This window comes from Pseudonaja textilis, chromosome 13 (assembly GCF_049901715.1).
Source record: "Pseudonaja textilis isolate UNSWEBS1 chromosome 13, rPseTex1.2, whole genome shotgun sequence".
Lineage (NCBI taxonomy): Eukaryota > Metazoa > Chordata > Lepidosauria > Squamata > Elapidae > Pseudonaja > Pseudonaja textilis.
In genome coordinates, this window is record NC_142002.1 from 1,117,874 (window position 1) to 1,143,451 (window position 25,578).

Sequence of the window (25,578 nt, forward strand, 5' to 3'; positions counted from 1 at the left end):
AGCTACACTGATTTACCACCAGCTTCTAGTAATATGTGTAGAAGTGGTTACAGACTGCAAGCTTAATATAAACAAACCCAGTCACTTTGTGTTCTTTTTCTTTCTTTCCCCTTTACAATATTTATTTCCTGAACGGCTTTGGCCTACAGAAGGAATAGATTCCTTTTCAGAGTTCTGATTATGAGGTAGGAAAAAGGGATTCTCCCATCCCTCCAGAGAATTATCTATATTTACATTCTAGATATCTTTCCAGCTGGAAGTCTCCAGTCAAGAATGACTGTGAAGAAAGTTTTGTAGAACTTAAAGCAATGCCAGGAAGTGATTTCTTTGAGCAATGCCCTCTCCTCTCCCAAAAATGGTGTTGGAAACAAGCTTTGCCAGGCCAAGACCATCAAAGCATTGGTTCTTTCGAATACTTTACTAAAAACTATGGAAAACATTGTGACACCTTAAAAGTAAATATTGTTTATATATACACAATGTCATGGAGCAGAGGATAGAAAGATGAGAAGACAGAATTACCTGTGGACGTGGCTGGAAATGAATCAGCAGTAAGATGTGACACAACCCTTCCTGAATGGAATAACTACCAGATGTAGGATAGTTTTATTTAATCTTTAAGAAAATATGTGGTTTCTTCTGTGAAATCATAACTCAGCTTGTTAGCAGTGAATACTCATTCCTTGACGTACTGTTTCAGGGATACCATAATTTCTGCTGTGAAATAACTTAGTTTTGTTGTGTATCCAGTTATTTTTTTGCACAGAGTTTGGTATGATTTAGCCTCCAAATATCACCACCTTAATTTTTCCCTGAACTAGGTCTAGTGTCTCACCATTCGTAAATTGTGGTGATCAGAGTTGGATGTAGTATGCCATATGCACTCTGGGACTTTTTATACCATCTATATCAGTGGTTGCCAACTGGTGGGCTGAAGCCCATGGTGGGCCGTGGAAAAATTTTGGTGGGCCATAGAAGAAATGGCCCACGAAAACAATTAATCTGGGCCGTGCAGTTCTCACACCTCCTGGCTCTTCGTGGGACCCCGGAGTCAGGTGTCTGAGATGCAGGTGCCAACCAGTTCCTTCTCCTGGCACCTGGGAATTAACCTCTACAAGCCCCACATGGTATAGGGCCAAGCTATTTATGGAACTGCTGGTGTCTCATCATCTCTCTTGACCCACCAAATCCAGCAGGGAGACCATATTTTGGGTCCCTTTCATTAGATGCCATCTTGACTTTCGCTGTCCTGGGAAACTTCTGCTAAGCCAAGCAAAGTACAGTTCAAATGTTAACAGAGTTTAACTGCTTCCATGACCATCAAGAATTATACATATTTTTTAAATGTAGAAGTGTAGAATACCCCATGGAGAAACACTTTCTCATTCTCTTCAGCAGATTTTTCTTTACGAGAGAGAGCTACCGTTGAACTTTTCCATCCTTGCAGAACCTGAGATAGACTCCAGTAAAAATGAATTTGAAAGCTAAACAATTGGCCAACTTAACATCACAAATCAAAATTACTGTTCTCTCAAACATTTTTCTGAATTTAGAATTTGGGTTCTTTTCTTGCAGAACTAATTTCTCTTAAAATTTTTTTTTGTCTCAGGAGTCTGTGATACCTTCAACATCGATACCAAGAAGCCAAGGATTATCCCCGGCTCCAAAGAAGCATACTTCGGCTACACAGTTCAACAGCATGAAATCAATGGGAAGAAATGGTAAACCATCGTGTCTTGGCCTGAGATTGAATGTTTAGCTTATCTGCTCTCCAAATGCGTTGAATATGGCTGTCAAAATAATGAGACCTGGAAAATAATGAGAGCTGAAGGCACATCTGATAGGATCAGTCTAGTGAAGTCTGGCTTATTTTGTGATGTTACTTAAAGTTTAGGGCAAAAGTGTGGGGTTTTTATGCCTTTTTTATTGAGCTGCAACACAACCTTTTGTTGTCATTGTTATGTGGATACCAGAAATGTCAACGCTAAATAACAATAGTAGTAGTTTATTGAATGATTAATCTTGCGATCTTATCAATATCGAAGTTAAAAGGTATTCTTTTTCCAACCTGCTCATGTATTGCTTTGTTTATAAAGGAAAAGAATAGAAGTTTTCTCATGCACAAACGTTAACTCCCAGGGGGAAAAAAAAGTCCTCCAGCAAGGGGCAATCTTTTAGATTTGCACAATCTATTCCCAGGGTCCTTGGAAGGAGTAGAACACAGGCATTAATCTAAGTCTGTCAGCATCCAGAAAAAATATGAACACACAAAGTGTTTGAAAAAGGAATTATGTTACTGACACTCGAATACAAATGGTGGTGGTGACATTTTGAAAAAGAACATGTTCCTTTTCATCCCGGAAATTTACATGTCAAAAAATAAAAGCAGGGTAATTTTGTATGTAAAGAAAAGCAGATTCTCCGTCTAGTCACATTATGATTTAAACGGGGAGAAGATGTGTACAAGCCCTTCATACTCTATGAAATGTAGCAAATATAAACTTTAATTTTTTAAAAAATCTATGTACCTTCCATTAAAAATCCAGATTGCCATATTATCCTAATATATTCAAGATTTTTTTTTCTTTTTATAACACTGTAATGCCTTGAATTCAGGGTGGGGGCAGGGCGACTTGAGCTGAGTGTTTACTGGCCGGACACCCTTCCTGACACCTATGCAGAATGTGATGACCGGGGGCATGACACAAAAATAACCAAGTCAAAAAAGTAGAATAAATTCCCTTTAATGCCTCCAATTTGGCCCCAATGTCCAATTATCCTCGGTTGGATAACAAACTCTTCCAAAAACAGTCTACAAAGGGCAGAAATGTGGTAAAGATAATTAGAAATTAAAAAAAACCCAAGACAACCCACACTGAAGCAATTAATATGGTAGGCAGGGATGATAAATTGCAGGCTTTCAAAGGATAACTCAGCACCCACAGTTGGGAGGATGCCAAAACCCAGATAAGACTTGACCAAGAAAACGCACACTTTGCTTCCAGCAAGGAGCTGTATGCAAACGCTCCGCTTATATCCTGTTCTCCCAGCTGCAACCAATGAAAGGGACCAGGGCCGCCTTCTCTCTCGCAAGCTGTGTTGCTCCCTTCTCCGTTCCTCCTTGCGTGCCCCAGGATGAAGAGGGGATGGGCCTGGGTCTTCCTCTGAATGCTCAGCTGGACTTGCCCTTCCCCCGCTTCCTCCACAGCCACCGGATCCACACTCCCACTCTCTGTCAGCTGCTCAATCTCCCCCTCAGAATCAGACTCCAACAAGGGCAGGACAGAGAATTTGCAGCAGATATTTTCTTTTTGTGCCCTGAGAGAGAGAGAGAGACCAGTGCCTAGGATTGAACGCTCAACCTTCTGACTGGGACACACAAGCATCTTCACCCCTAGGCCACCACAGCTGCTCTATCCTAACATATTCAACAATAATAGGCCTAAACCTCTGTAGCATGGTTTCTTGTCTTCCTGATTTGAGTGCCAAGGACTCAATCATAATTTACGGGTGAAAAAGTCTGGTGCAAATGGAGTTAACATTTTAGACTATTTTACTAAAGCCCTGGCAGCTGAGTGTATGAAGTAGCTATGGAACCAAGAGTTGCCTTTGACTTGGCATGAAATTTCTCTCCAGGATCCTCAATCAGAGTACAATTGCAGTCTTTGGGAAAGGGATATCCAGTGTCTGAGCCAACTGTTAAGTCTGTTTCTTTTTAAAAAGATGTCTAAAATGCAAATTCAGGAATTAGTAGCTAAAATAAGCTAATGACTTATAAGCCAATATGACATATCTGGTAAAACTATGAATCACTAAACCAACAAGCCAACTGACATGTCATACTAATAAAGAATTCAGTGTTGCCTATGGTGCACATATTCAGCCGACTCTGCTAAATCTGAAATTGGCAAAAGGCAGATATACTGCGAAAAAAGAGAACTAAAAAAAAAACAAAAACAAATCAAACCTTTATTACAACTTATGAGCCAGAAATCACAGCAATAAAACATATAGACATGCAATGTTTGATATAAAAATTTAAAATTGCAACAACATATAAAATACATTATTATAATAACTAGTAAAAATACCAGTGGCAATCACCAAAATCTATATACTACTAGAAAATCTCGTGTCTTTCAACTGGGCAAATGTCATAGGGCAAAACCAAGAAACCTCAAATGGACGAACTTTGTAGAGCGTGTCCAAATCTGGAGCCATGACTCTCTTAGAACTGAAATACAGAACTTTTTATAAAACATTTTATGGCATAAAATTATTGAAATCATTTTATGTCGAAATACAAAAATTCATAAAACAATTCACGTGGTTAACTGCTGAAGTTCAATTGTTCTATACAGTCCAACTTTTCAAAGGAGATACATTTCTGAGTATCTCCCTGGATTTTTAAGAATTTGTCTGAAATATTAGAAGCTGTTTCATTGTGGAAGGCATCTGATGAAGAAATAGCTCTGAAACAATGACCCACTAGATCACGGGTTGTCTAGATTGTTTTAAACTTCAACTGTGGATAGGACAGATAAACAAATGATGGCCCAAAATAGGGCAATTTGGAAAAATATGTCAGTGTCTTGTCAGATAGAAGCAGTGACAGACAGACAAAATGGCCGAATTCGAATTGAAGAAAGTTAAGGGCATGACACATGGGCTTAAACTGGTTTGACAATCAAAACCACAAATTTATGTTAAGGCAAAAACTAAATAAATCCTGAATTGCCAACTGCAAATATTCCAGTAAGAGATACTGGGAAAGAAAAAAGCACTCTAAACGCTCGGTGACAATTTCAAAATCTTGGTCTGTCCAGAAAACTGATGATTCTCGACTCGTAACGAATGCATCTTTTCTTTTATGTATACTGAGAGCATTTACACCAAGACAAATTCCTTGTCCAATAAAGTAGTCTAGGCGAGTCTAGTTTAGTCCAAAAGAATGAAATAATCACAGCTTTTACAAACTGTGGTATGTCACCAAATATTTAAAATGAATTTTCTTAGCATTTTGAATGCATCTTTGAGTCTCCCCGCCCAGGGTACTTTTTTTAGGTGCCATAACTCTCCCAGATATCTTTTGTGTATCTGATACAAAGAGCACCTTACTTCGGTGAGTTTGCAAGCTGGAAGGAAGGTAGGAAATGTATCTTCATTATAGCACCAAGCCTTGAATCTCCTCCTACTTTTGAGATTTTATGTTCTTCACCAGAGCGAGATGATTTTGGGAGGTTTAAACATTAACACCTTGTTTTCCATCCAAAGCTTTTCTTAGGCTTTAGGGTCACCATATCCAAGATGGCCTCAACAAGGTTACTTGGCTATCAGCATTGCCTCTTAATAATTTATTTTCTGGCTTTCCATAATCATGTGAATCATGAAATAACAAAACAGGTCCAGTTATACAACATACCAGACCATGCTACAGCTAAACAAATCTGCACATTATGCAGCTACCACATAAAGTTGATAGATGTGTTACATAAATCAACCAGCCCTTATTAGATTCTTTCTACCCCTTAGAGAATAGACTCAAGATTCAGTAGGATCTTGACAGACTTGAGCATTGGGTCCTAGCCAACAAGATGGTGAGAAATTAAGGTTTTCTATTTAGGCAGGAAAGAAAAACCAAATTCACAGGTATACGGTAGATGGTACCTGGCTCATCAGTAATAACTTTGAGAAGGATCTTGGTGTCCTAGTGGACCACCACTTATGAGCCATCAGTATGGTGCAGCTGCCAAAAAAATCAATACAATTCTAGGCTGCATCCACAGAGGGATAACATTAAGATTATGAGAAGTGATAGTACTGCTTTATTCTGCACTAGTGAAACCACTTGAAATCCTGGGTCCCATTGTGGTCACCATGATACAAAAAGGACGCTGAGACCCTAGAAAATGTGCAGAGAAAGGCAAGAAACATGACAAGGGGTTTGGAGGCTAAGTCGTACAATGAATGGTTAAGGGAGTGAGCCTGAGGTATGTCTAACCTAACAAAAAGAAGGATCGGGGGTGACATGAGAGCAACCTTCCAGTATTTGAGAATTCCTCTGGCTGAGGAACTCTGGGAGTTGAAGTCCACAAGTCTTAAAGTTGCCAAGGTTGGAGACCCCTGCTCCAAAGCACCAGAGGACAGGATAAGAAGCAATGGGTGGAAGCTCTTTAAGAGAGATCCAGCCTGGGACGAAGGAAAAATTTCCTGATAGTGAAACCAATCGATAGAATAACTTGCCTCCTAGAGTTGTGGATGCTGCATCAAGGAAGGTTTTCAAAAGACTGGACAGTTATTTGTCTGGGACAGTGTAAGGTGTCCTGCAGAGGGTTAGACTAGAAGACCCAAGCTCCCTTCCAGCCCTATGATTCCATCAATTTGTCCCCATTCCTTCTTTTCCTGAACTTGTTTGGAATATGCAATGTCTTTTCATGTATGTAGATGTTTTCTTTATATATCTTTATATAAAATTAAGCTAGATAAGATATCAGAAGTAAGAGTCATTTTAAAAGAAGCCTCTTTAAAGGGTATGATGCATGAGAGAGAAGGACGGAGGGAGAGAGGGAGGAAGAGAGAGATACTCCTATGAGTCATTATTGATTCTTGGCAGCTGCCTAGACGAATCCCTGCAGTTTTCTGGGCAAGATTTTTCTGAAGTGGTTTCCCTTTGCTTTCTTCCTGAGAGAGAGGAACCAGCCCAAAGTCTTCTAGCTGGCTTGCCAAAAGCAAGACTAGAAGTAAACGACCTCATCAAATTACATCATCATCATCTTCTTCGACGTTGTCATCATTTCCTCTCTGATAACCAAATGCACGCATGTAAACGTTTGTGCAAAGCCAGATCACTTTTTCAGATATTCGTTTTCATCCGTCAAAGTTCACTTCCTCCACAGACCCAGACTCTATTAAGGAGAATGATTGGTGGATGTTTTCCTGGTGTCGTTTTAGTGGAAAAGAGGGAGCTTCCACCAACCACTCTCCTTAATGTGCCCTGCACTTAGGAAAGAAGGACAACAACATTTGCCGGGACTGGACTTCTGACGGGAGAGGAAGCATTGATGAGGGCAACAAATTTAACACCGCTGTAGCTTTCTTCTGGCCAAGAAACCAGATGAAAACCGTATTAACTCAGCCATTCATTCGTCAACATATTTTCCCATGTCAACATTAACTCCTTTTCTTTATAGCAGGGGAAAAGTTAAGTAGTCTATATTTATCTACTCTTGCTTCTTCCTTCCTCTCTTCATTTCTTCTCTCTCCCTCTTTCTCTCTCTCACCCTCCCCTTAGGTCTATTTTTTATTTTTAGCAGAACTGCTTTCTTCATTTTGAAGCAGCCAAATATTATGCATTTGGGGGAAAGGCTTCCAAGTGTAATGGTGGTAGTGGAAAGTATGAAAAGAAAGAATTCAGAGAGATTCCAAAAGAGAAGGGAAAAAGTCATTTTCATGCTCTTAAAATACAGCCAACGTGATTAGATCATCCTCTTTCTCCATTATCTTTCCAGATTGGCATTGAAACTTTTTCTTTTCAAATTTCCTTAACTTGGTTCCTTGTTTTGTCTAAAATAAGCACACACACTTATTATTTTAGTATGCTAAGAGCATTTTTTTTTTTCAGAGTGAATTTAATAGCTCTCAAAAATGGGAAATCTCAATATTTCTAATTTTGCTTAACTATTGAAATATTCCAAAATTTCTGAATCTTAAATTTTATATACCATCTGATTTATTCATGCTTCATTTAAAAAGGTTTTATGGGATCCCTCACAAGCCTGCTTAGGTTTCCCAATTTATGTGAAGCTGCTTATGTGATGCTCCAGAGTTTGCAAGGCACGATCTAAGTCAAGGCACGGTGTCAGTCCAAAGAGAGGCAGGAATCACAACAACCAGAGAACACACAGATAGGAAACAAACACCTTGTCCCCAGCATCACTTCCATCTGTCTGCTGCGCTAAATAGCCATCTTCTGGTGCAGCCCATCAGGAAGGGTGAGGCTTCCTCGTGAGTAATCCGGTTGACCTTTATCTGCACCTGCTTTCTGTCTGCCCTACCTGTTCTTGAATCAGGTGCAGTAGGCAGTTCCTCTTCCTCATCACTGACTGGCTGCAGCTGCCTGCTTTCCCTATCTGGAGCCTCAGGGCTGTCCGGCTGTAACGCTGCTTCAGGCAACGCCTTCATAGATAGCTGCTTGGAGCCATCAATCAGCTCAGCTCTTGATGTGCCAGGGACATCTCCCCCCAGCTGACATCTAGAGAGGTATCTGAGAAGGCATCGGGGGCAGTCATTATAGTCATTATGAATAATAATAATAATAATAATCATCATCATCATCATCATCATCATCATCATCATCATCATCATCATCATCTGTCGTGTAACTTTGTAATTGTAAATTTTCAAATTCTGGCCAGAACCCTGCATTCACACATCTTGGTGCCATAGCAAAAAATGCAGGCTGTTCTGAACTAATCTGTCTCTTCTCACCTCTCCAAATGGTTCGTTTTTACCAGGGGTGAGATTCTACTGGTTCGCACCTATTTGCTAGAACCGGTAACCTTCTAAGCAGTTCAGAGAACCGTTTGTTAGAAGAAATTACTGGGCTAATCCTGTAAGGAAGGCAGGAAGGAAACATTCTGGTGTTGCTTACAGAAACTGCCTCTCCGTTAACCCTTATTACATTCTTGGCAGGACTGGACTTCCTGTCTCAGGAACATCTCTGGAGTTTTTTTTCCGCTCCTTTGCTGGCACTTTGCTTGTGTGGAGGGACCATTTAAAGTTACAATGGCACTGAAAAAAGTGACTTATAACCGTTTTTCACACTTACAACTATTACAGAATTCCCACAGTCATGAGAGGCCAGGCGAGGAGATGCGTGCCTCGATGTGAGTGATGTTGAGTTGGCCACATCCAGCCAATAACATGACCACCAAGCCATGTCCATGCAGTCACATGACCACCAAGCTACACCCACCAACTAAGCCATGCCCATAGAACCGGTTGTTAAAAAATTTGAATTCCATCCCTGGTTTTTACTATTGTATTAGACATTTGTGGCCCCCGCTGCTCCTTTGGATGGAAATGATAGGAAGATGCAACGTTAAGCTGGCAAGGATTACTTTTAAGTCTCTTTTTGCCAAGTGTTTCTACTTGGTTTCCTGCATTCACAAGACAATTTGAATTTGTGGAAGAACAGAATCCTGAGGAGGGCCTGACCCAGCCAGGACCCAAAAGCCTCATGCATGCCACTGCTGCTGAGCATATGAGCCAGAACGTTGGCAGCTGACCTTCAGGTCCTTGAGGTAATAGCACTTCTAGTAGCAGACCTGTCGTTCCCAGTCCTACTGCCCAGTAACATGAAAGAGTGGAAGAAATGGCCTTAGGAGAGGCAACATCAAATCTGCTTTGAAGATTTACGGCAATAATTGCACAGTGTTGATCTGTAAAAGTAATTAGTCATTTGCCCCCATCCATCTTGGCTGGCTAGATACTGAATGCACTATGTCCCAGGCGGGGTGGGAAGCATGGCTGGCTTAATACCAACTTTTGCTAGACATTCCGAGCACAAATACAAGGCAGCTTAAAGCAGTTATACGTTTAACATCAACCTACAGTTGACTCTTTTTGGAACAAAGCTACTGTGATGGGGGAGAGGAGTTAGGCAGGTTTAGTCATCCTAAAGTATTTCCATATGAAAAAATAAACGTGTTTCCAGACTTAATTTTTTCAGTAGAAAGTTCCCTTGCCAACTGAGAGGCCAGCACAGAATTTCCACTTGTAACCTATAAAACAACTAAAAACCTGTTTTTGGACTTAAACTATACTGTGGTACAATAGTCCTCATAAAATGCGGCAATAAGTTTGACAAGCTAATTATACTTTTTGTGAAGAACTGCTGTCTTTTTTACATTCTTCCATGTATGAGAAATTGTGGAGAAAGTATTACAAACAGTATATGACCTGATTTGTTCCGTTTATAAGGAGAGCACAAGACATCATAGGTATGGAATAGACAAACCACAGTTGTTATACTGCAAAGCTACACTTACTACTGTAATATATACAGCCAACTTTTTAAAAATTTGGTTTTCTTCCTGTTGTTGTGCACTGATTCAAACCACAGGTCTTGCATGTTCAGTGCCTCTTTCTTTTTAAGCAACGCTCATAAAATTGACATCACATGGTACTCGACAGTACAGAATATATACAGAAGCCACAGTTGCCCATAAGATCAGTCACAAAAGAGAAAGAGAAAAAAAATAGAAAACAGCTACAAGAAGTAGAAGAGTATGCGGTCTATTGTGTGGAAGCATTTGGCACTCAGATGGAATGTAATAAATAACCCATGATGGGGCAAATTCTGTTAGACCGTATCATCCTGCTCGTCCTCATTTCTCCTTCTATGCTGAGGATTTTGGAAAAACACATTGAGGGAAGTCTATTGTGTAACTAACACATTGGTCAGAAGAGAGACAAGGGATGAGTAAGCAGGACGAAAGCCCGCCTTGTGTCATTTATGTCTGTAAGGATAGGTTTCTCTATGTAGAATGTACCACAACAATACTGGGAAGTGGAGAATGGGTGGAAAATTCTTCAACCCTTGTTCTGTACAGGAGCCCCAATTAAACCATCCCTAAAAATGTCTGCTCAGCCTCTAATGTGAAGGAGCAAAGCAGAGCCAATAATTGCTTCTTCTGTCATCGGTTCAGCTGTCAACTCCACTTCAACAGTGTCCATGAGCGAGGGTCAGAAAAGCCCAGATGGTGGAGCAGTCCTTTGATCAAATCCTTATTATGCGCTACAAAAGGAACAGCTTTGATCACATGGACACGGCTACTTCTTGAATCTCCCCGCCCTCAGCAGATCCCTGTGTTTTATTTGCAGGATTTTTTAAATATATTTTTTTCTTAGAACCTAAGAGGCACCTGAGACATTTTCCTGTTAACATTGGTCCCGTTTTCTAAGTGTTTAGGGCTCTTAGACAGGATGTTCTGAATTTATCAGTGGCTGCAAGACAGACAAGTTATTATAAACCTCCAAAATATCTTCCATAACATTTTCCAACCGAATAAACTGCTTTTTGGGCAAAACCCAGCAACCTGTGTACAGTCCTGTGAAATTTGCCTGGACACAACCTCCTTTAAACTCCATTATTCCCAAATAAGCCAGCCTGGCTCTGGAATCTGGATTCAAATATTTTGAAAGTTCCAGCATGAAACTTGAACAGAGAAGCCCTGAATAATGGAAAATGGAAAGAACTTTGAAGAAAAGGAAAGGTGGAGGTGGGGAGGAGGAAGAGAGAGAGGAGAGTTGTGATGACAAGACGATGCATTCTGCATTTTTCTTGTTTAAAATAAAATAATATTGGAGCTTGGAATAGGACAACTCACTGTGGGGGTTGAGGACCCCCGTTCTAGACCCCTTGAGATGGGCAATGGGGTTGGGGGTGATTGTTAGAGTATGAATTACCTGGTATTGATATATTGTCCTGCCAGTAATATTGTATTTATAGTGTTGTTGGGAGAGATGTCCATCTGGTTCAGTTCCAAGTTGGGAGGAAGACACTGGAAACATGGAGGCTGATTGGAAAGATGGTTTAACAGTGAAGCAGAACCACACGGGTGGTTCTGGGCAGCTGACCATATAGAGTTGAGAGTAGGGCCTTTTTATACCTGTTCTTGGGCTTTGAACTTGAGCTTCCTGTTCCTATGCAAGAACATGTATTCTATTAGTTGCTGTCAGACTCTCAAGGGGCTGTGCAGGGGTCATAGCTGAGGTAATCTGAGCTCCCAGGTTTGGTTGAAGCTTGGCTGATGCAATGTCCTTAGGAGATTGTGCCCTGTGGTGAGCTCTGCTTCTAGATGGGTTAATCCTAATATGTCCTGAAGGGTCATCATGTCTTAATCCCGTCACCCTGGAGCTGGAGGTCTTTTGTGTTGTAGATAGGCTAACTCAGTCTTTCTTAATGGGCACCAAATATCTGCTGGGGGCAGGGAGCTGCTTTCTGTCTTTAAAATGTGTTTCTTCTTTATCATCCAGGGAAATATAATATTCTGTCTTTTTAAATATTTCCCAAAATATTTCATTCTTCTAGGAGAGGGGTAGGTGCTAACTTTCTATAGTGTTTTCTACAGATTTTTAAATAGTATGGCTATTTGGAATGAAATATGTAAACTACTAATTGATACATCCTACTGGTAAGGATGTCTAGTCAAGGTAGATTTGCCAAAAGTCCTAATGACACACAAGTTGGAACTAAAGAGTTAAAATTTTCTGTACTTCTCTTGTATTTTTAAAGCTTAGAACTTTAAAGGAATGAAATGAAAATGATCTATCCCTAATGTACTTCCTGCAAACACAGCAAAACGTGATACTCTGGCTTTCTCCTAAAGAATGTCATTTTTTTTCTCAGTTTTGGTACGTTTCTTAGTATTTGTGTGGGTGTGCTCATGTATATGTATGCATCAATAATACCTTTCAACATGAAGGACTATTATGTCTCCAAGTCCAGCCCTTCCTCTAGATAAAGAATGAACGTTTAACTGGAATTCTTCAGTCTTTAAAATTTTGCTGCTCTGTTTCATATCTCGTGGCTGTTTTTATATAGTACTAGCTCTATACCCATGCTTCATTATGAAACTATGTGATCGGGCTTAGTTTTTGGGAGGAAAATAAGGGGTGGGATTGTGCCTCTGCCTAGACTTGGCTAGAAGGTCTTCGTTTTTGCCATTAAAAACTATGGTAAACCATCAAAAATTAAGATTAAAGATATTAACTAACTAGCTGGATACCCGTGCTTCGCTACGAAACTATGCGGTCAGGCTTAGTTTTGGGGGAGAAAAATAAGGGGGGAAATTCTACCTCTGCCTACCAGCATCTATCAGTATTCATCTGGCTAGCGTCCTGTCAGTGAGAGAGAGAGAGGGCTGTTGAAGGCTGTTTGGAAATTGAAACAGTATTTGCTGTGTGAGCAAGAAAGAGACAGCAAGGAGCCTGGGCATGGCTTAGCTCAACTGTTCTGTACTAAAGCTGCTTGGTGCTGTGAAACTGAAACTGAAACTAAAACTCCTCTCCTCTGCTTGTGTTTTGCATTTGGAACAGATTTCTTTCCAGGTGAGGAGGGGGAGTAGAACTCCTTAGCATCAGAGCGTGTTAATAACAATATACGAAATACTAATACTCTGATGGTCATTTCGAAAAATCCTTTCTTAGTGAGCACCTAGAAGCCAAGAGGAACATATTTGCCAGATTTCAAGTTTTGTAGGCTTTACGGTTCTAGAGATTTTGTGATGATGCGTGAGTGGTCTTTCACTTTTATATATAGAGAAAGATTACTTTGTATTCCACCTTTTCTCTAACAGCTCTAAGTTGCACAGATGAAGGGGGCATTACACTCCTCCTCCTCCTCCTTCTCTAACAACTCCTAGTGGAGAAGGGGAATTGGTTCAAATGAGCAAGGGAAGAACCTGTGGCTCCTTGGTCGCAGGGCATTTCATCACAATGTTTTTTTCTTCCAAGTAAAGACATAGATATCTTTTTACTTCTTAAGGTCATATATATGCCTGTAAAAAATTTGTGCATAGATACAATGCCACACTGCATGGTTTCATCTACTATTTCTCTTGTTGGCAAGGGTCTCATTTTGACAGTGATTGCCTGTTGGAGGAAAATTATTACCTTCACGTGTATTGCTAGAAAATAAATAGGTTCAGATTTTAAATGGATGTGGGACAAAATTGCAAATAGTCAAGTACAGCAGCCAATGTATAATCTATACCATAAGGTGGGGGAGGAAAACTGACCATTGATACCTCTTATTGGGATATAGGTATTCCTCTAGTTCTGATCTATAGAAAAATATCAGAGTTATCAAATCATAGTCGCCCAGAGTGTGCATCTCTTCAGCTGAATCATCTGTGGACTTTGGAGATATCTGTCATTATCGAATCATTATCAATTTAAGATGTGAGTTACACCTCTCTCTTTCTCCAACTATTTAAATATTCCTCTTGATCTACTCATACTTCACATTCCAAATTTTGGGCTGTTGCTCCAGACTCATACTGAACCTATGAGCTGCGCTGAGTCTCAGCGGGAGATTAAGTGTACCATTGATTGCAAAGGACTGATCCTTTCTTACTTTTCTGGCCTTGCCTTCATTCCACAGATATTGCTACTTTCCCCCCAAATAATAAAACACATGAATCATTTTTTCTGGAAATGCAATTAAAAAATTATATTTGCTTCCCAACTAATTTTATCGATGGGCACCTGATTCAATGTAGAATAACCATCAAATAAAGTAGATTAAAACATATGTTGATGGAATGCAAGCATGCTTTTATTTCTGTTGGTTTAATTTCCTCTAAATTTCCTCTTTTGAAGCTGACACCCTGGTCAGTATATCTCTCTAGGTAAAGCAATAAACCGCTTTGCCACAAGGAATGGAGTGGAGTGAAGTGGAATAGAATAGAATAGAATAGAATAGAATAGAATAGAATAGAATAGAATAGAATAGAATAGAATAGAATATAGAATGGAACAGAACAGAACAGAATAGAATAGAATATAGAATGGAATAGAATAGAATATAGAATGGAATAGAATAGAATAGAATAGAATAGAATAGAATAGAACAGTGAAGAGCCATGGTGGCGCAGTGGTTAGAATGCAGTACTGCAGGCTACTTCTGCTGGTCACCGGCTGCCAGCAGTTTGGCAGTTTGGGTCTCACCGGCTCAAAGTTGACTCAGCCTTTCATCCTTCCAAGGTTGGTAAAATGAGGACCCACATTGTTGGTGGGCAAGATGCTGACTCTGTAAACCCCTTAGAGAGGGATGTAAAGCACTGTGAAGTGGTATATAAGTCTGCTATTGCTATTGTGAATAGAATAGATCAGACTAGACTAGACTAGACTAGACTATTTTCCATGGTTAGTTTAAATCTCAAGATAGTTTCTGCCTAGAGGACTTAACAAAATGTTGGTTCTACCTCTAGAGCAGGAATGGGGAACTATGGCCCTTTTATGACTTGTGGATTTTAACTCCCAGAATTCCAGAGCCAGCCATGCTGGCTCACAAATTCTGGAAGTTGAAGTCCACAAGTCATAAAGAGGCCATAGTTCCCCATTTCTCTTCTAGAGTTTCAGTCATCTGCGCTGTCATAATCTAGTGGATATCCAATTTTTTTCCATCCCTCAGTAGTGCATAAAACTATGATAATAAAATATCACCCAAGAATCACATTTGCCCCATTTCAACCACAACTAAAACAACCAAGAAGCTGGAGATAGTTAACGAGATATACTTTTATAACATAAAAAATGATTATCCAGCAATTTCCAGTAAGGAAAAATGGCCTTGTATAAAAACAATACATAGATAGTTTTCCAATATAAATAGTCATTTAAATAGTTTTCATATTATTCATAAAGAATAGCTAGGCATGGTTATAAATGTGCACATATTTCTTCTTGGAGAATGTTCCTTACATTTGCAACTTATATAGACACTCTTTTACCGGTGGAGAACTATCAGTAAAGACTAAGGTAGTTGTACAAATTCATTAGGTCAATTGGAGTTTACTTCAGGAGTTTTCTTCAAGGCTATTTACTTCCTGCTACTATCTGAATAATCTGCTGCTTTCACATTTGTATTAAATAACCTCCATCCGCAGACTTCAATCACAATTTCGTTGTTTCCATCTTAACTTTTTGACTTTCCCTGACATCCCTTTTCTGTTGGACCAACAACCTGATCCAGCAGCGCATTTCTTATGTCCATAAACCATGTAACCTTTAGAAAAAGCAGTATTGATGCAAGTGAACTGAGATCATATACATCTCTTCAGTTATTTGCAACTAAACTCACCCTCACCCTCTTCCGCTCCTCTCTTATAATCTGTCATATAATCTGTCTTGGGTGCCTCTTTTTGCTGTGACTGCCCCTCAGGTATTGAAAGAATGCTATCCTGTGTTCCCTGACTCTTCTCTTCCTTAACTGGCTCATACCTAAGCAGTGATCCACCAGGACACCTATGCCCTTCTCACAGGCACTAATGTTGTTGAGCCAGGTACTGCCTATTCTGTACCTGGGCACTCGGTTTTTCCTGCCTATGTGCAGGATCTCACCCCTGAACTACATCTTGTTGGATAGAACCCAGCATTCAAGTCTGCCAAGATCCTTCTTGAGTCTATCTTCCAAAGTGTTCGTAATTCCCTTCAGCTTGGTGCCATCCGCAAAGTGGATGAGCTCATCCTCTCATCTAAGAGTCATTTATGAAAAGGCTCCAAGATGTAGAGGAAACAAAAAGTCATATCAGTGAAGACAACAATATCCTTTTTTCCCCACCCACCCCTTAGGGAGTGGGGATTCTTTTCTCCCAAGTAGGTTGGATTTTAAATTGTTAATAATCTGTGGCCACTGAATTGCATGGAAACCTGGCAGCTGCAGAAATATTTTCCCAAATATTTTAATGGCAAATACTGAAATGAGTTGCTTCAGATGTCTCAATGGTATTTACTGTTCCAGGAAGTTTTTAGGAGGCATGGCAGCTGAACTATTAAAACATTTGGATTCACTCTTTGCAAAACCAAACCAATAATGTTGTGGAAAAAAAATAAGAATAGCATTAAAGTTGACTTGTGTTAAAATTTTCTAGAAGAGGGACAATGTTAATTTTTTTAAAAGAAGTCTTGTGGCACTTTAAATACTAACAAACCTATGGGACATAAAGTTTGGTGAAATATAAGACTTTGCTTTGATGGCATCCTGTCATAAAATGGGGGAGGGGGAACCTGGGGAATATAGGCAGGAGGGATGACAGGAATCAGAGGCGCCATAGATATGATATGGATGTCAGCAGAATTAATACCTAACATTCGAGAAATAAATATTGAAACAAGTACTTGGGCAGATCACAATCCAATGACAATTAAGTGGAAAGGACAAAAAAGAAGATCTAGATGGACGTTAAATAATACTATTTTAAAGGAAAAAGACTTCACACAGTGGACGGAGAAAGAATTGGCCTTTTTCTTTAGAGAAAACAAAGAAGAAGATACATCAATTCAGAATGTATGGGATACAATGAAGGCATATGTTAGAAGCTTGATAATAGACTATACAAGGAAAAGGAATACTATGAAAAGGCTGGCCTCTAAGGCAGGGGTGGGCAACTATGGCCCTTTTATGAATTATGGACTTCAACTCCCAGAATTCCTGAGCAAGACATGCTAGCTCAGGAATTTTGGGAGTTGAAGTCCACAAGTCATAAAGGGGCCATAGTTGCCCACCTCTGCTCTAAGGCCTTAGAGGATGAGCATAAAAGACTTGAAAAAGAATTACAGAAAATGCCACAGAAAAAAGATAATAAATTGAAATTGGACATAACTAAACATAGAATGGGTCTAATAGAGAAAGAAGAATTAGCACAGAAAATTAGAGGTGCTAAACAGAACTACTTTGAAGACGCAAACAAACCAGGTAGATGGTTAGCATACAAATTGAGAAAGGAGAAAGAATCAAGGAAAATATTGCAATTAATAGATGACCAAGGCCAAGTTTGCCATGGTAGCAAAGAGAAGAAGGAAATCGTTCGAGACTTCTATGGGAAATTATATATGCAAGGGAATATTGATGAAGAAAGAGTTAATGCTAATTTACCTCAGATACCTAAAGAGACTGAAAAAATGTTAGAAAGCAACATAACAATGATGGAGTTAACTGAAGCACTCAAGAAGCAAAATAATGGAAAGACACCAGGCCCAGATGGACTTCTGGCAGAATTTTATAAAACATTACAAGAATCATTGAATCTTCCATTGCTAGAAGTTATGAATGAAGTTATGTTAAAGAAGAAGATACCTAAATCATGGTCAGAAGCCTATATTACACTTATTCCTAAAGAGGAGGCCAACCCATTACAAATTAAGAATATAGACACATTTCTCTACTAAATGCAGATTACAAAATCTTTGCTTCAATATTGGCAGAAAGACTTAAAAAATATTTAAATAATTTTATCCATCCTGATCAAAATGGATTTCTGCCAAAGAGACAAAGACAATATGAGAGTAATCTTGGATACTTTGGAACATTACGAGGCACATCCTGAAAAACAAATGGCTCTGATATTTCTAGATGCACAGAAGGCATTTGATAATGTGAATTGGCGAATCATGTCATTACTGTTGGAACAGATGGGTTTTGCTAGAAAATTTATCCAAGCAATAGAAGCTATGTACTATAAGCAAACAGCAAAGGTAATGATAGAGGGAGAACTGACAGATTCTATCAATATAAGAAAAGGAACAAGACAAGGGTGCCCACTATCACCTTTCTTGTTTGTGTTAACTTTGGAAGTGTTAAACAGAAATATTAGAGATGAAAAGAATATAAAAGGGATGAAAATTAAAAAGGAAGAATTTAAGCTGCAAGCATTTGCGGATGATCTGGTTTTTATCTTAGAAGACCCACTAGAAACAGCATCAAAATTGATAGAAAAGATAGAGACATATGGAAAGGTGGCTGGTTTGAAAATAAATAAAGATAAGACAAAGATTTTGACAAAGAATATGCTATTAAGACAAAAGGAAGAACTGGCAGACCAATTGAAAATTCAAGTCACGAATAAGATCAAGTACTTGGGGATATATTTGACACAAGATGCAGTACATTAAAAGAGAATAATTATATTAAACTTAAACAGCAGATAGCGCTAGATTTGGCGAAATGGGCAAACTTACAACTCTCACTAATAGGGAGAATCTCAACAATCAAGATGAATATATTACCCAGAATTTTATATTTGTTTCAAACAATTTCAATTAGGCTTGGAAAAGACTACTTTGAAGATTTAAATAAAATTGTGTTGAAATATATATGGCAAGGTAAGAAAGCGAGAATAAAGTTAAAACTTTTGCAAGATGCTAGAATTAGAGGAGGATTTGGTTTGCCTAATTGGGAGTTGTACTACCAAGCTACAAATCTGATGTGGGTTAAGGAATGGATAACCCTAAGAAGTGCTAGATTGTTAACATTAGAAGGACATGATTTGTTGTTGGGGTGGCATGCTCTTTTATGGTACAAAGGAACTAAAACACAGGGGTATTTTAGAAGACATTATATACGGGAGTCTCTGTGGTTAAACTGGGAGAAGATTAAAAGACAATGTTATTTGAAAATTCCAGTCTGGTTATCGACTATTGAAGCATTCTCGTATCCTATAATATACATAAAGGAACAAACAGTTAGATATGGTGAAATACTGAATGAAAAGGGTGAACTTAAATCTATGCAAAAACTAGAGGAACAAGGTATAAAGATGAATTGGTTTTCATATGCGCAAATACATTCAAGGTATGATAAAGATTCTAAAACAAAAGGTTTCTATGATAAACTGACTGACTTAGATAAGATTTTGACAGGTACTGATGAAAAGGTGATTAAAAAATTGTATGGATATCTATTAGAAATTAAACTAGAAGAAGAACAAGTTAAAGAAACTATGATTGCTTGGGGGAAGAATTTTGGATATGGGATTGATTTAGAGAAATGGCAAAAATTGTGGTCTCAAAATTATAAAATTATAAAATGTCAACAGCATATAAAGAAAATTTGTATAAGATGTTTTACAGGTGGCATTTTCCCCTGACAAGAATAGCAAGAATGTTCAAGAATAAATCCGAAAAATGTTGGAAATGTCATCAGACACCTGGCTCATATTACCATATGTGGTGGACTTGTGCAGAAGCTAAAAAATACTGGACTAAAATCCACATGTGGTTGGAAAAAATGATGAAAAAACATGTAGACTTGAAACCAGAGATATTTTTATTGGGAATCTTACCTGAAATATATAGTAAAGACTTGAAATACTTGATTGTAAATGTATTAACAGCGGCTAGGATTGTATTTGCTAAAAACTAGAAAAATGAGAAAATACCATCACAGGAGGAAATAATTAAGAAAATATTGGAATGTGCTGAAATGAGTAGATTGACATTTGAAATTAGAGAACAAGAGGGTAAACAATTTTATAAAATTTGGGATCTTTTCTATCAATGGTTAGACAACAAAGTACAGTAATGAAATATGTAGATTTTTAGAAAATAATAAATATATAAAGATGTACTTTTTTCTTATTATAACTACAAAATGATTTTAGGATAGATTTGGGATGATAATATGAACTGTTATAAAATAAATTAAGTAAATTATGCTTATCTTGTAAAATATGAATGAATAAAAGTGTAGTCAAATGATTGATTAATAATGATACTAAGGTATTTAGCTTATGATTGACAATGTGAGATTATATGTAATGCAATTGTAATTGAAGACCACGAAATGGAAGCACAAAACAATTTGTAAACCAACCGGCACACTGGATGTACACCTATGGAAGATAGCTTGATGTTTTTATGTTTTGTTTGTTTATGTTTGTTTTAAAAAACCAATACATTTTTTTTAAAAAAAGGAATCAGAGGTGCCATCCCGAGGCAAGAACCAACGGCTGAAAGATCCAAGGGCACAAGTGTGAGAATGGAATGCAAATACCCACCAAAGAGGCACCAAACTTTAGAACTGTTACCAAAACATCTACTTTGAATACCATTGGACATTAACAAAAATGACCAAGGGGGAAGGACATGGGAGAAGGGAAAAATCACTGGGTTTATACAGGAATATGAAGATCTGGCTTGCTTACACGGTACCCACTTGGCTTTAGTAAAAGCATCCCTTACACTACAAATGGAGTTGAGGGTCTTTCTTTCCTAAATACCCAAGCTGGCACAGCCCTAACACTATTTGATTAAATGCATAGAATAGTATCCTGAATCTGGAATCTTTATATATGCATTTATGGGGCTCTTCCAGACAATCAGTATTTCCGCCTCCAAGATCCCTGTTTGTGAATCAAACTGGCTTTGCCAGACTGGGAAAGAGATCCATTTCCAACGTGAGATTACTTCCTCTACGCGTTTCCAGGATACTTCGGAATTCGAAAGACAAAACTGAAGCTCAAGGAGACCTGATCTAAAAGACTCTACGGTATACAGCTTCAGAGGAGCTTCAGAGCCTTCCACATACAATTCTTCCAACGTGGTGGGCTTCTGATGGTCTTAGATGTGGAGCCGAGCAACCAATTAACTTCAGAAGTTAATCAGGTCAGCTGCTGCTCCAGAGGAATTAGCTGCAGTTCTCTGCACTTCAGGTTAGGTGTTTTCCCACATTCACAAACCTTCACTTTCTGCTTCTGGGCTCTTGGTGTCACTGCTGGCAGCTCCTGAGGGCTTGGGGGGTAGGGCAAAACTAATGGTCATGTAGAAAGGGGGCAGAGAACAAACTTAACTTATAAAAATAGCACCAAGTGTTATAATTTACTTTCTACTGCACTCTTTCTTCCGTTAAAACCAGCCAGCATGAAATCAGAGTTTTATTCCTGCCAGCATTTGATTTGGATGATTTGAAAAATATTTTTGCTCCAAAAGGAATGAGTCTTTGTTTAGATTTTTTTCTGGTTCCCGACTGTTTTGGGGAGCTGCTAAAGTCAGACCAGCTTCTTCATTGGACATGCTTGAGTGCCGAGAAGTCATCTCCTCTGCATCTCTGCTGGCAAATATTTCCCAACCAGCAGCCTCAATCAGCCCAGAACATAAGGGCATCCAGACCCCAGGTCAAGAAGGGGACAAGATGTAGTAGCTCTTTCATGTTGCGGCTTTTTCTGTTTTGTTCTAGCACAGGAATAGGCAATCTCTGGGTAGCTGAACGCAGAGGTTAACATTTTCTTTGGAGGCCACAGTGAGGGTGCAAGGAAGAAGAAAAAAGTCAGGGTCATGAAAGGATAGGGATTTTTTTTCCTTTCCTTTTTAAACCGTGTAAAGCCTACCTTCAAGCTCAAACAACACTTTTTAATGCTTCTGCTCCCCAAATGGTGAGAAATAGCGCACCATTTTTCTATACCGCTAACCTTGCAGGGGTCTAAGAAGACAAATAATGGTTTGCTCCAAGAAACACCTCACTGGAGCAAAGGACAACCTCCTTGCATGGACAGAGCAAACCATTTCTAAGGATTTAGTGGAGACAGAATTTCTCAGCTGTTGTCCTGAATTAAAGGCCAGAAATGTACAGATTTTGTTTTCTTTTCCAGGCTAGTGGTAGGAGCTCCCTATGAGATCAATGGGCCCCAAAAAACGGGAGATGTCTACAAGTGTTCAGTGAACGGCAAGACCAACAGCACCTGTTCCAAGCTCAATCTAGGTAAAGCTATGGAATGGAAGGGCTGAGCTTATTGTCTCTGGGTATTGCTCTGAAAGTATTAGAAGCCAGAAGGTTTATATTTACATGCAAAACTCAAGTCACCTCAAGGTAGATGTTGTCTATTATCTATGATTAAAAGTTGGTGAGCTGAACATAGTGAAGTATGTTCACCTCACCAACTTTTTTTCTTAAACAGGTGAGCAGAACATGAAAGCCAGAAGGAGAAAGCTATCCAGGGCAGGTTAACGTTAACCCACCTTGTATTACTGAAATACGATTCCCAGTATTGTAGCTGAGACTGGACCTGTAGGCCCATGAGTTTTTGGAACAGACAGCGCCTAGTCAGTCAGATGTAGGGTCAATGGGGGAGAAAGGGTGACAGTTGTCGAGGAGAAAAGTGGTGATGAGGAGACACCAGGCTGTGAGGTTTCTCCCACAGCATGTCTTGACTGTGACACTTTTTTCCCAAGGAAGAGTAACGCTTTCCAATGTGTCGGAACGAAAGGATAACATGCGCCTGGGTCTCAGCTTAACCACCAACCCCAAAGACAACAGCTTTTTGGTAAGAAATTATGTGTGAATAATTTACAAACACTCTTTTTGCTGGGATTATCTTCAGGGGTTTCTGACCTGGAGCCCACCATTCAGTCTCCTATAAGGTAGCTGCCTCCAACGGCAGTTTCTGGGTTTCATGCAAATCGGAAAAATTAACAGGATAAAATATTTGGAAGGAACCTTGAAGATCTTCTAGTCCAACCCAGAATATACCATTTCAGACAAGTGGCGCACCCACAACAGGCAAGGCATTCCAGCGGTTAATCGTTCTCCTTGTCAGGCAATGTCTTCTTAGTTCTAGGTTGCTTCTCTCTCTCCTTGCTTCGTTGCCATCCGTTGTTTCTTGTCCTGCCTTCGGGTGCTTTGGAAAATTGGTTGACCGCTCTTTTTTGCGGCATCTCCTCAAATATTGAAACACTGCTATCGTGTCACCCCTGGTCCTTCTTTACACTAGACCAGAAATACCCCATTCTTGTGATTATTATTCTGTATGATTAGAAGACAGGTTGCTAAAACTTGCCATGTCCCAGAGCAGAGGTCTCCAACCTTGGCAACTTTAAGACTTGTGGACGTCAACTCCCAGAATTCTCCAGCCAGCTCTGCTGGCTGGAGAATTCTGGGAGTTGACGTCCACAAGTCTTAAAGTTGCCAAGGTTGGAGACCTCTGCCCTTAGAGAGTTCCTTTCCTGGGCAGAGATTCTGTTTCCTATAGCTGACTTTGATTTCCTTTCACCTTGACAAACATCTATTGCTCACGGGGAAATGCCCCCCAACTTCCACAGAAATTATCCAGGCCACTGACAGAAAACGTGTCCTAATATGTCATTGTTTTCTTCCTTTCTGACACAGGCTTGCAGCCCTCTGTGGTCTCATGAGTGCGGAAGTTCCTACTACACCACAGGCATGTGCTCCAGAGTGAACTCCAACTTCAGATACTCCAAGTCAGTGGCTCCAGCTCTCCAGAGTAGGAAGATCAGCCTATTACGTTTTCTCTCCCCCCCCGCCTCCTCCTCCGCTTCCTTCTTCCCTCTCTCGCTCTCCGCCTGGGGGATTTCGAATCACCATCTTAGGGGAAGCAAATCAGTTTGTTCTTGCAAAGAAGCCTGTCCGATGGGGATTTTTGTGCTGACGGTGGTTAATACGCTTCCTGATGGGCAGCAGTGGGGTGGGGGCAACCACGCTCCCCCCAGACAGCCAGGAGGCTTGTGTTTGATCCCTGCTTTCCGGCGAAGAAGCAAAGTGAAGAAAACAAATGGTCAGGAGACCGTTCTTGGCAATGCCCTGCGGAGAACTTTACCAGCCCTCACTCAATCCGAGGAAAGAAAAATGCGTGCGATGTCCTTGCACTTAATCACTGTACAAATGGGATTTATGGGGATATTTTGCCTTTTGGGTCACATCTCTGCAGACTCCCTGGCTCCACGCTCTTCCATTCAATCCCAGGAAAAAAAATATTTGGAAGTTCCTCAAGGGCCTATATTTTTTTTTATCAAAGTTCTACACTAATCTCTTAATCTCCACTAATCTTACTCCTAGAAAATAGGTGCAGAATTTCTCCTACCTCCTGGAAAATTCAGAGAAATGTTCCACCTGTTTATTTCTAGGCCCACACATTGGTTGGAGAATTTCAAAGGGTTAATTCTTGATCAGAAACTGCAGTGCCCTCAAAAACTACATTTTTTTCTGTCCCCCTTTCACTGTTTGGGGGCAGCCCTAGATTAACCATTAAGTAAAATAATCGCATGCTCTCCCTCAGAGCAAGACAGGGAAGTGGGATGCTACAGAATTTCTCCCCCTAGCTATTATGCGCTTCATCCATTGCCATATTTTCAATACAAGAGCCCTGGTGGTGCATCGGTTAGAATGCAGTATTGCAAGCTAACTCTGCCCACTGCCAGGAATTCAATCCTGACCCGCTCGAGGTTGACTCTGCCGGCCATTGTTCCATGGTCAGTAAAATGAGGAGCCAGATTGTTGCAGGCAATAGGCTGGCATTTGTAAATGACTCAGAGAGTGCTGAGAAGCACAATGGAGCGGTTATATAAGTTTAAGCGCTATTCCTATTGTTACTTATTCTTAATGTCTTGTCAGTTATTCAAGGAGGATACTATTGCTCAGCTATGTGTGGAGTATCATAGAATAAGAGATTGGAAGGGACCTTGTAGGTCTTTTAATGCAACCCCTGATGGAGCAGGACTCCCTATACCATTCTGGACAAATGGTCACCAGTCTCTTCTTGGAAACTGCCAGAGAACCCACAACCTGGAGGCAAACCTATTGATTAATTATTCTAATTCTTAATTCTCAGGCTCCTTAATTCTCACTTCAATAATATTCATCCATTATTTCTTGTCTTGCTCTCAGGTGTTTTGGAGAATAGGTTGACCCCGTCTTCTCTGTAACAACCTCCCATTTGCTGGAAGACTGCTACCATGTCACCCTTAGTTCTCCTCTAGACTTGAGATACCTTTTGATAGGTTGGTCTGTTTTTTCCTTTTGTGTAAAGATACATGCAAATAATTAATTTAGCATTTCTGCTTTCCCCTGCAGTCCACTACCTCTTCCGTTTAGTGGACCGATCATTTCCTTGACTTTTTGGTTGCTTTTTACATATTGAAAGAAACTGTTTTTATTGAGGGGTCTGAAGGCTAAACCATATGACAAGCAGTTGTAAGAACTAGGTATATCTAGTCTAATGAGAAGGACTATGGTTGACATGATAGCATATCATCATCTTCCAATATTTTTTTAAAAAATATTTT

At 39.6% G+C, this 25,578-nt stretch overlaps 1 protein-coding gene and 1 long non-coding RNA gene across 2 annotated transcripts in view; both read left to right on the forward strand.

Moving 5' to 3' along the window:
* The window catches only part of LOC148124708 (uncharacterized), a 147,353-nt gene that overhangs the window by 43,595 nt on the left and 78,180 nt on the right, over positions 1–25,578 (forward strand). The window lies entirely within an intron of this gene.
* Positions 1–25,578, forward strand: part of ITGA11 (integrin subunit alpha 11) — an 83,869-nt gene that overhangs the window by 9,874 nt on the left and 48,417 nt on the right. The window contains exons 2-5 of the mRNA XM_026709400.2: positions 1,610–1,721; positions 22,152–22,261; positions 22,732–22,823; positions 23,666–23,780. Coding sequence (XP_026565185.1) covers positions 1,610–1,721; positions 22,152–22,261; positions 22,732–22,823; positions 23,666–23,780 — 429 coding nt within the window. The remainder of the gene's footprint in view (positions 1–1,609; positions 1,722–22,151; positions 22,262–22,731; positions 22,824–23,665; positions 23,781–25,578) is intronic.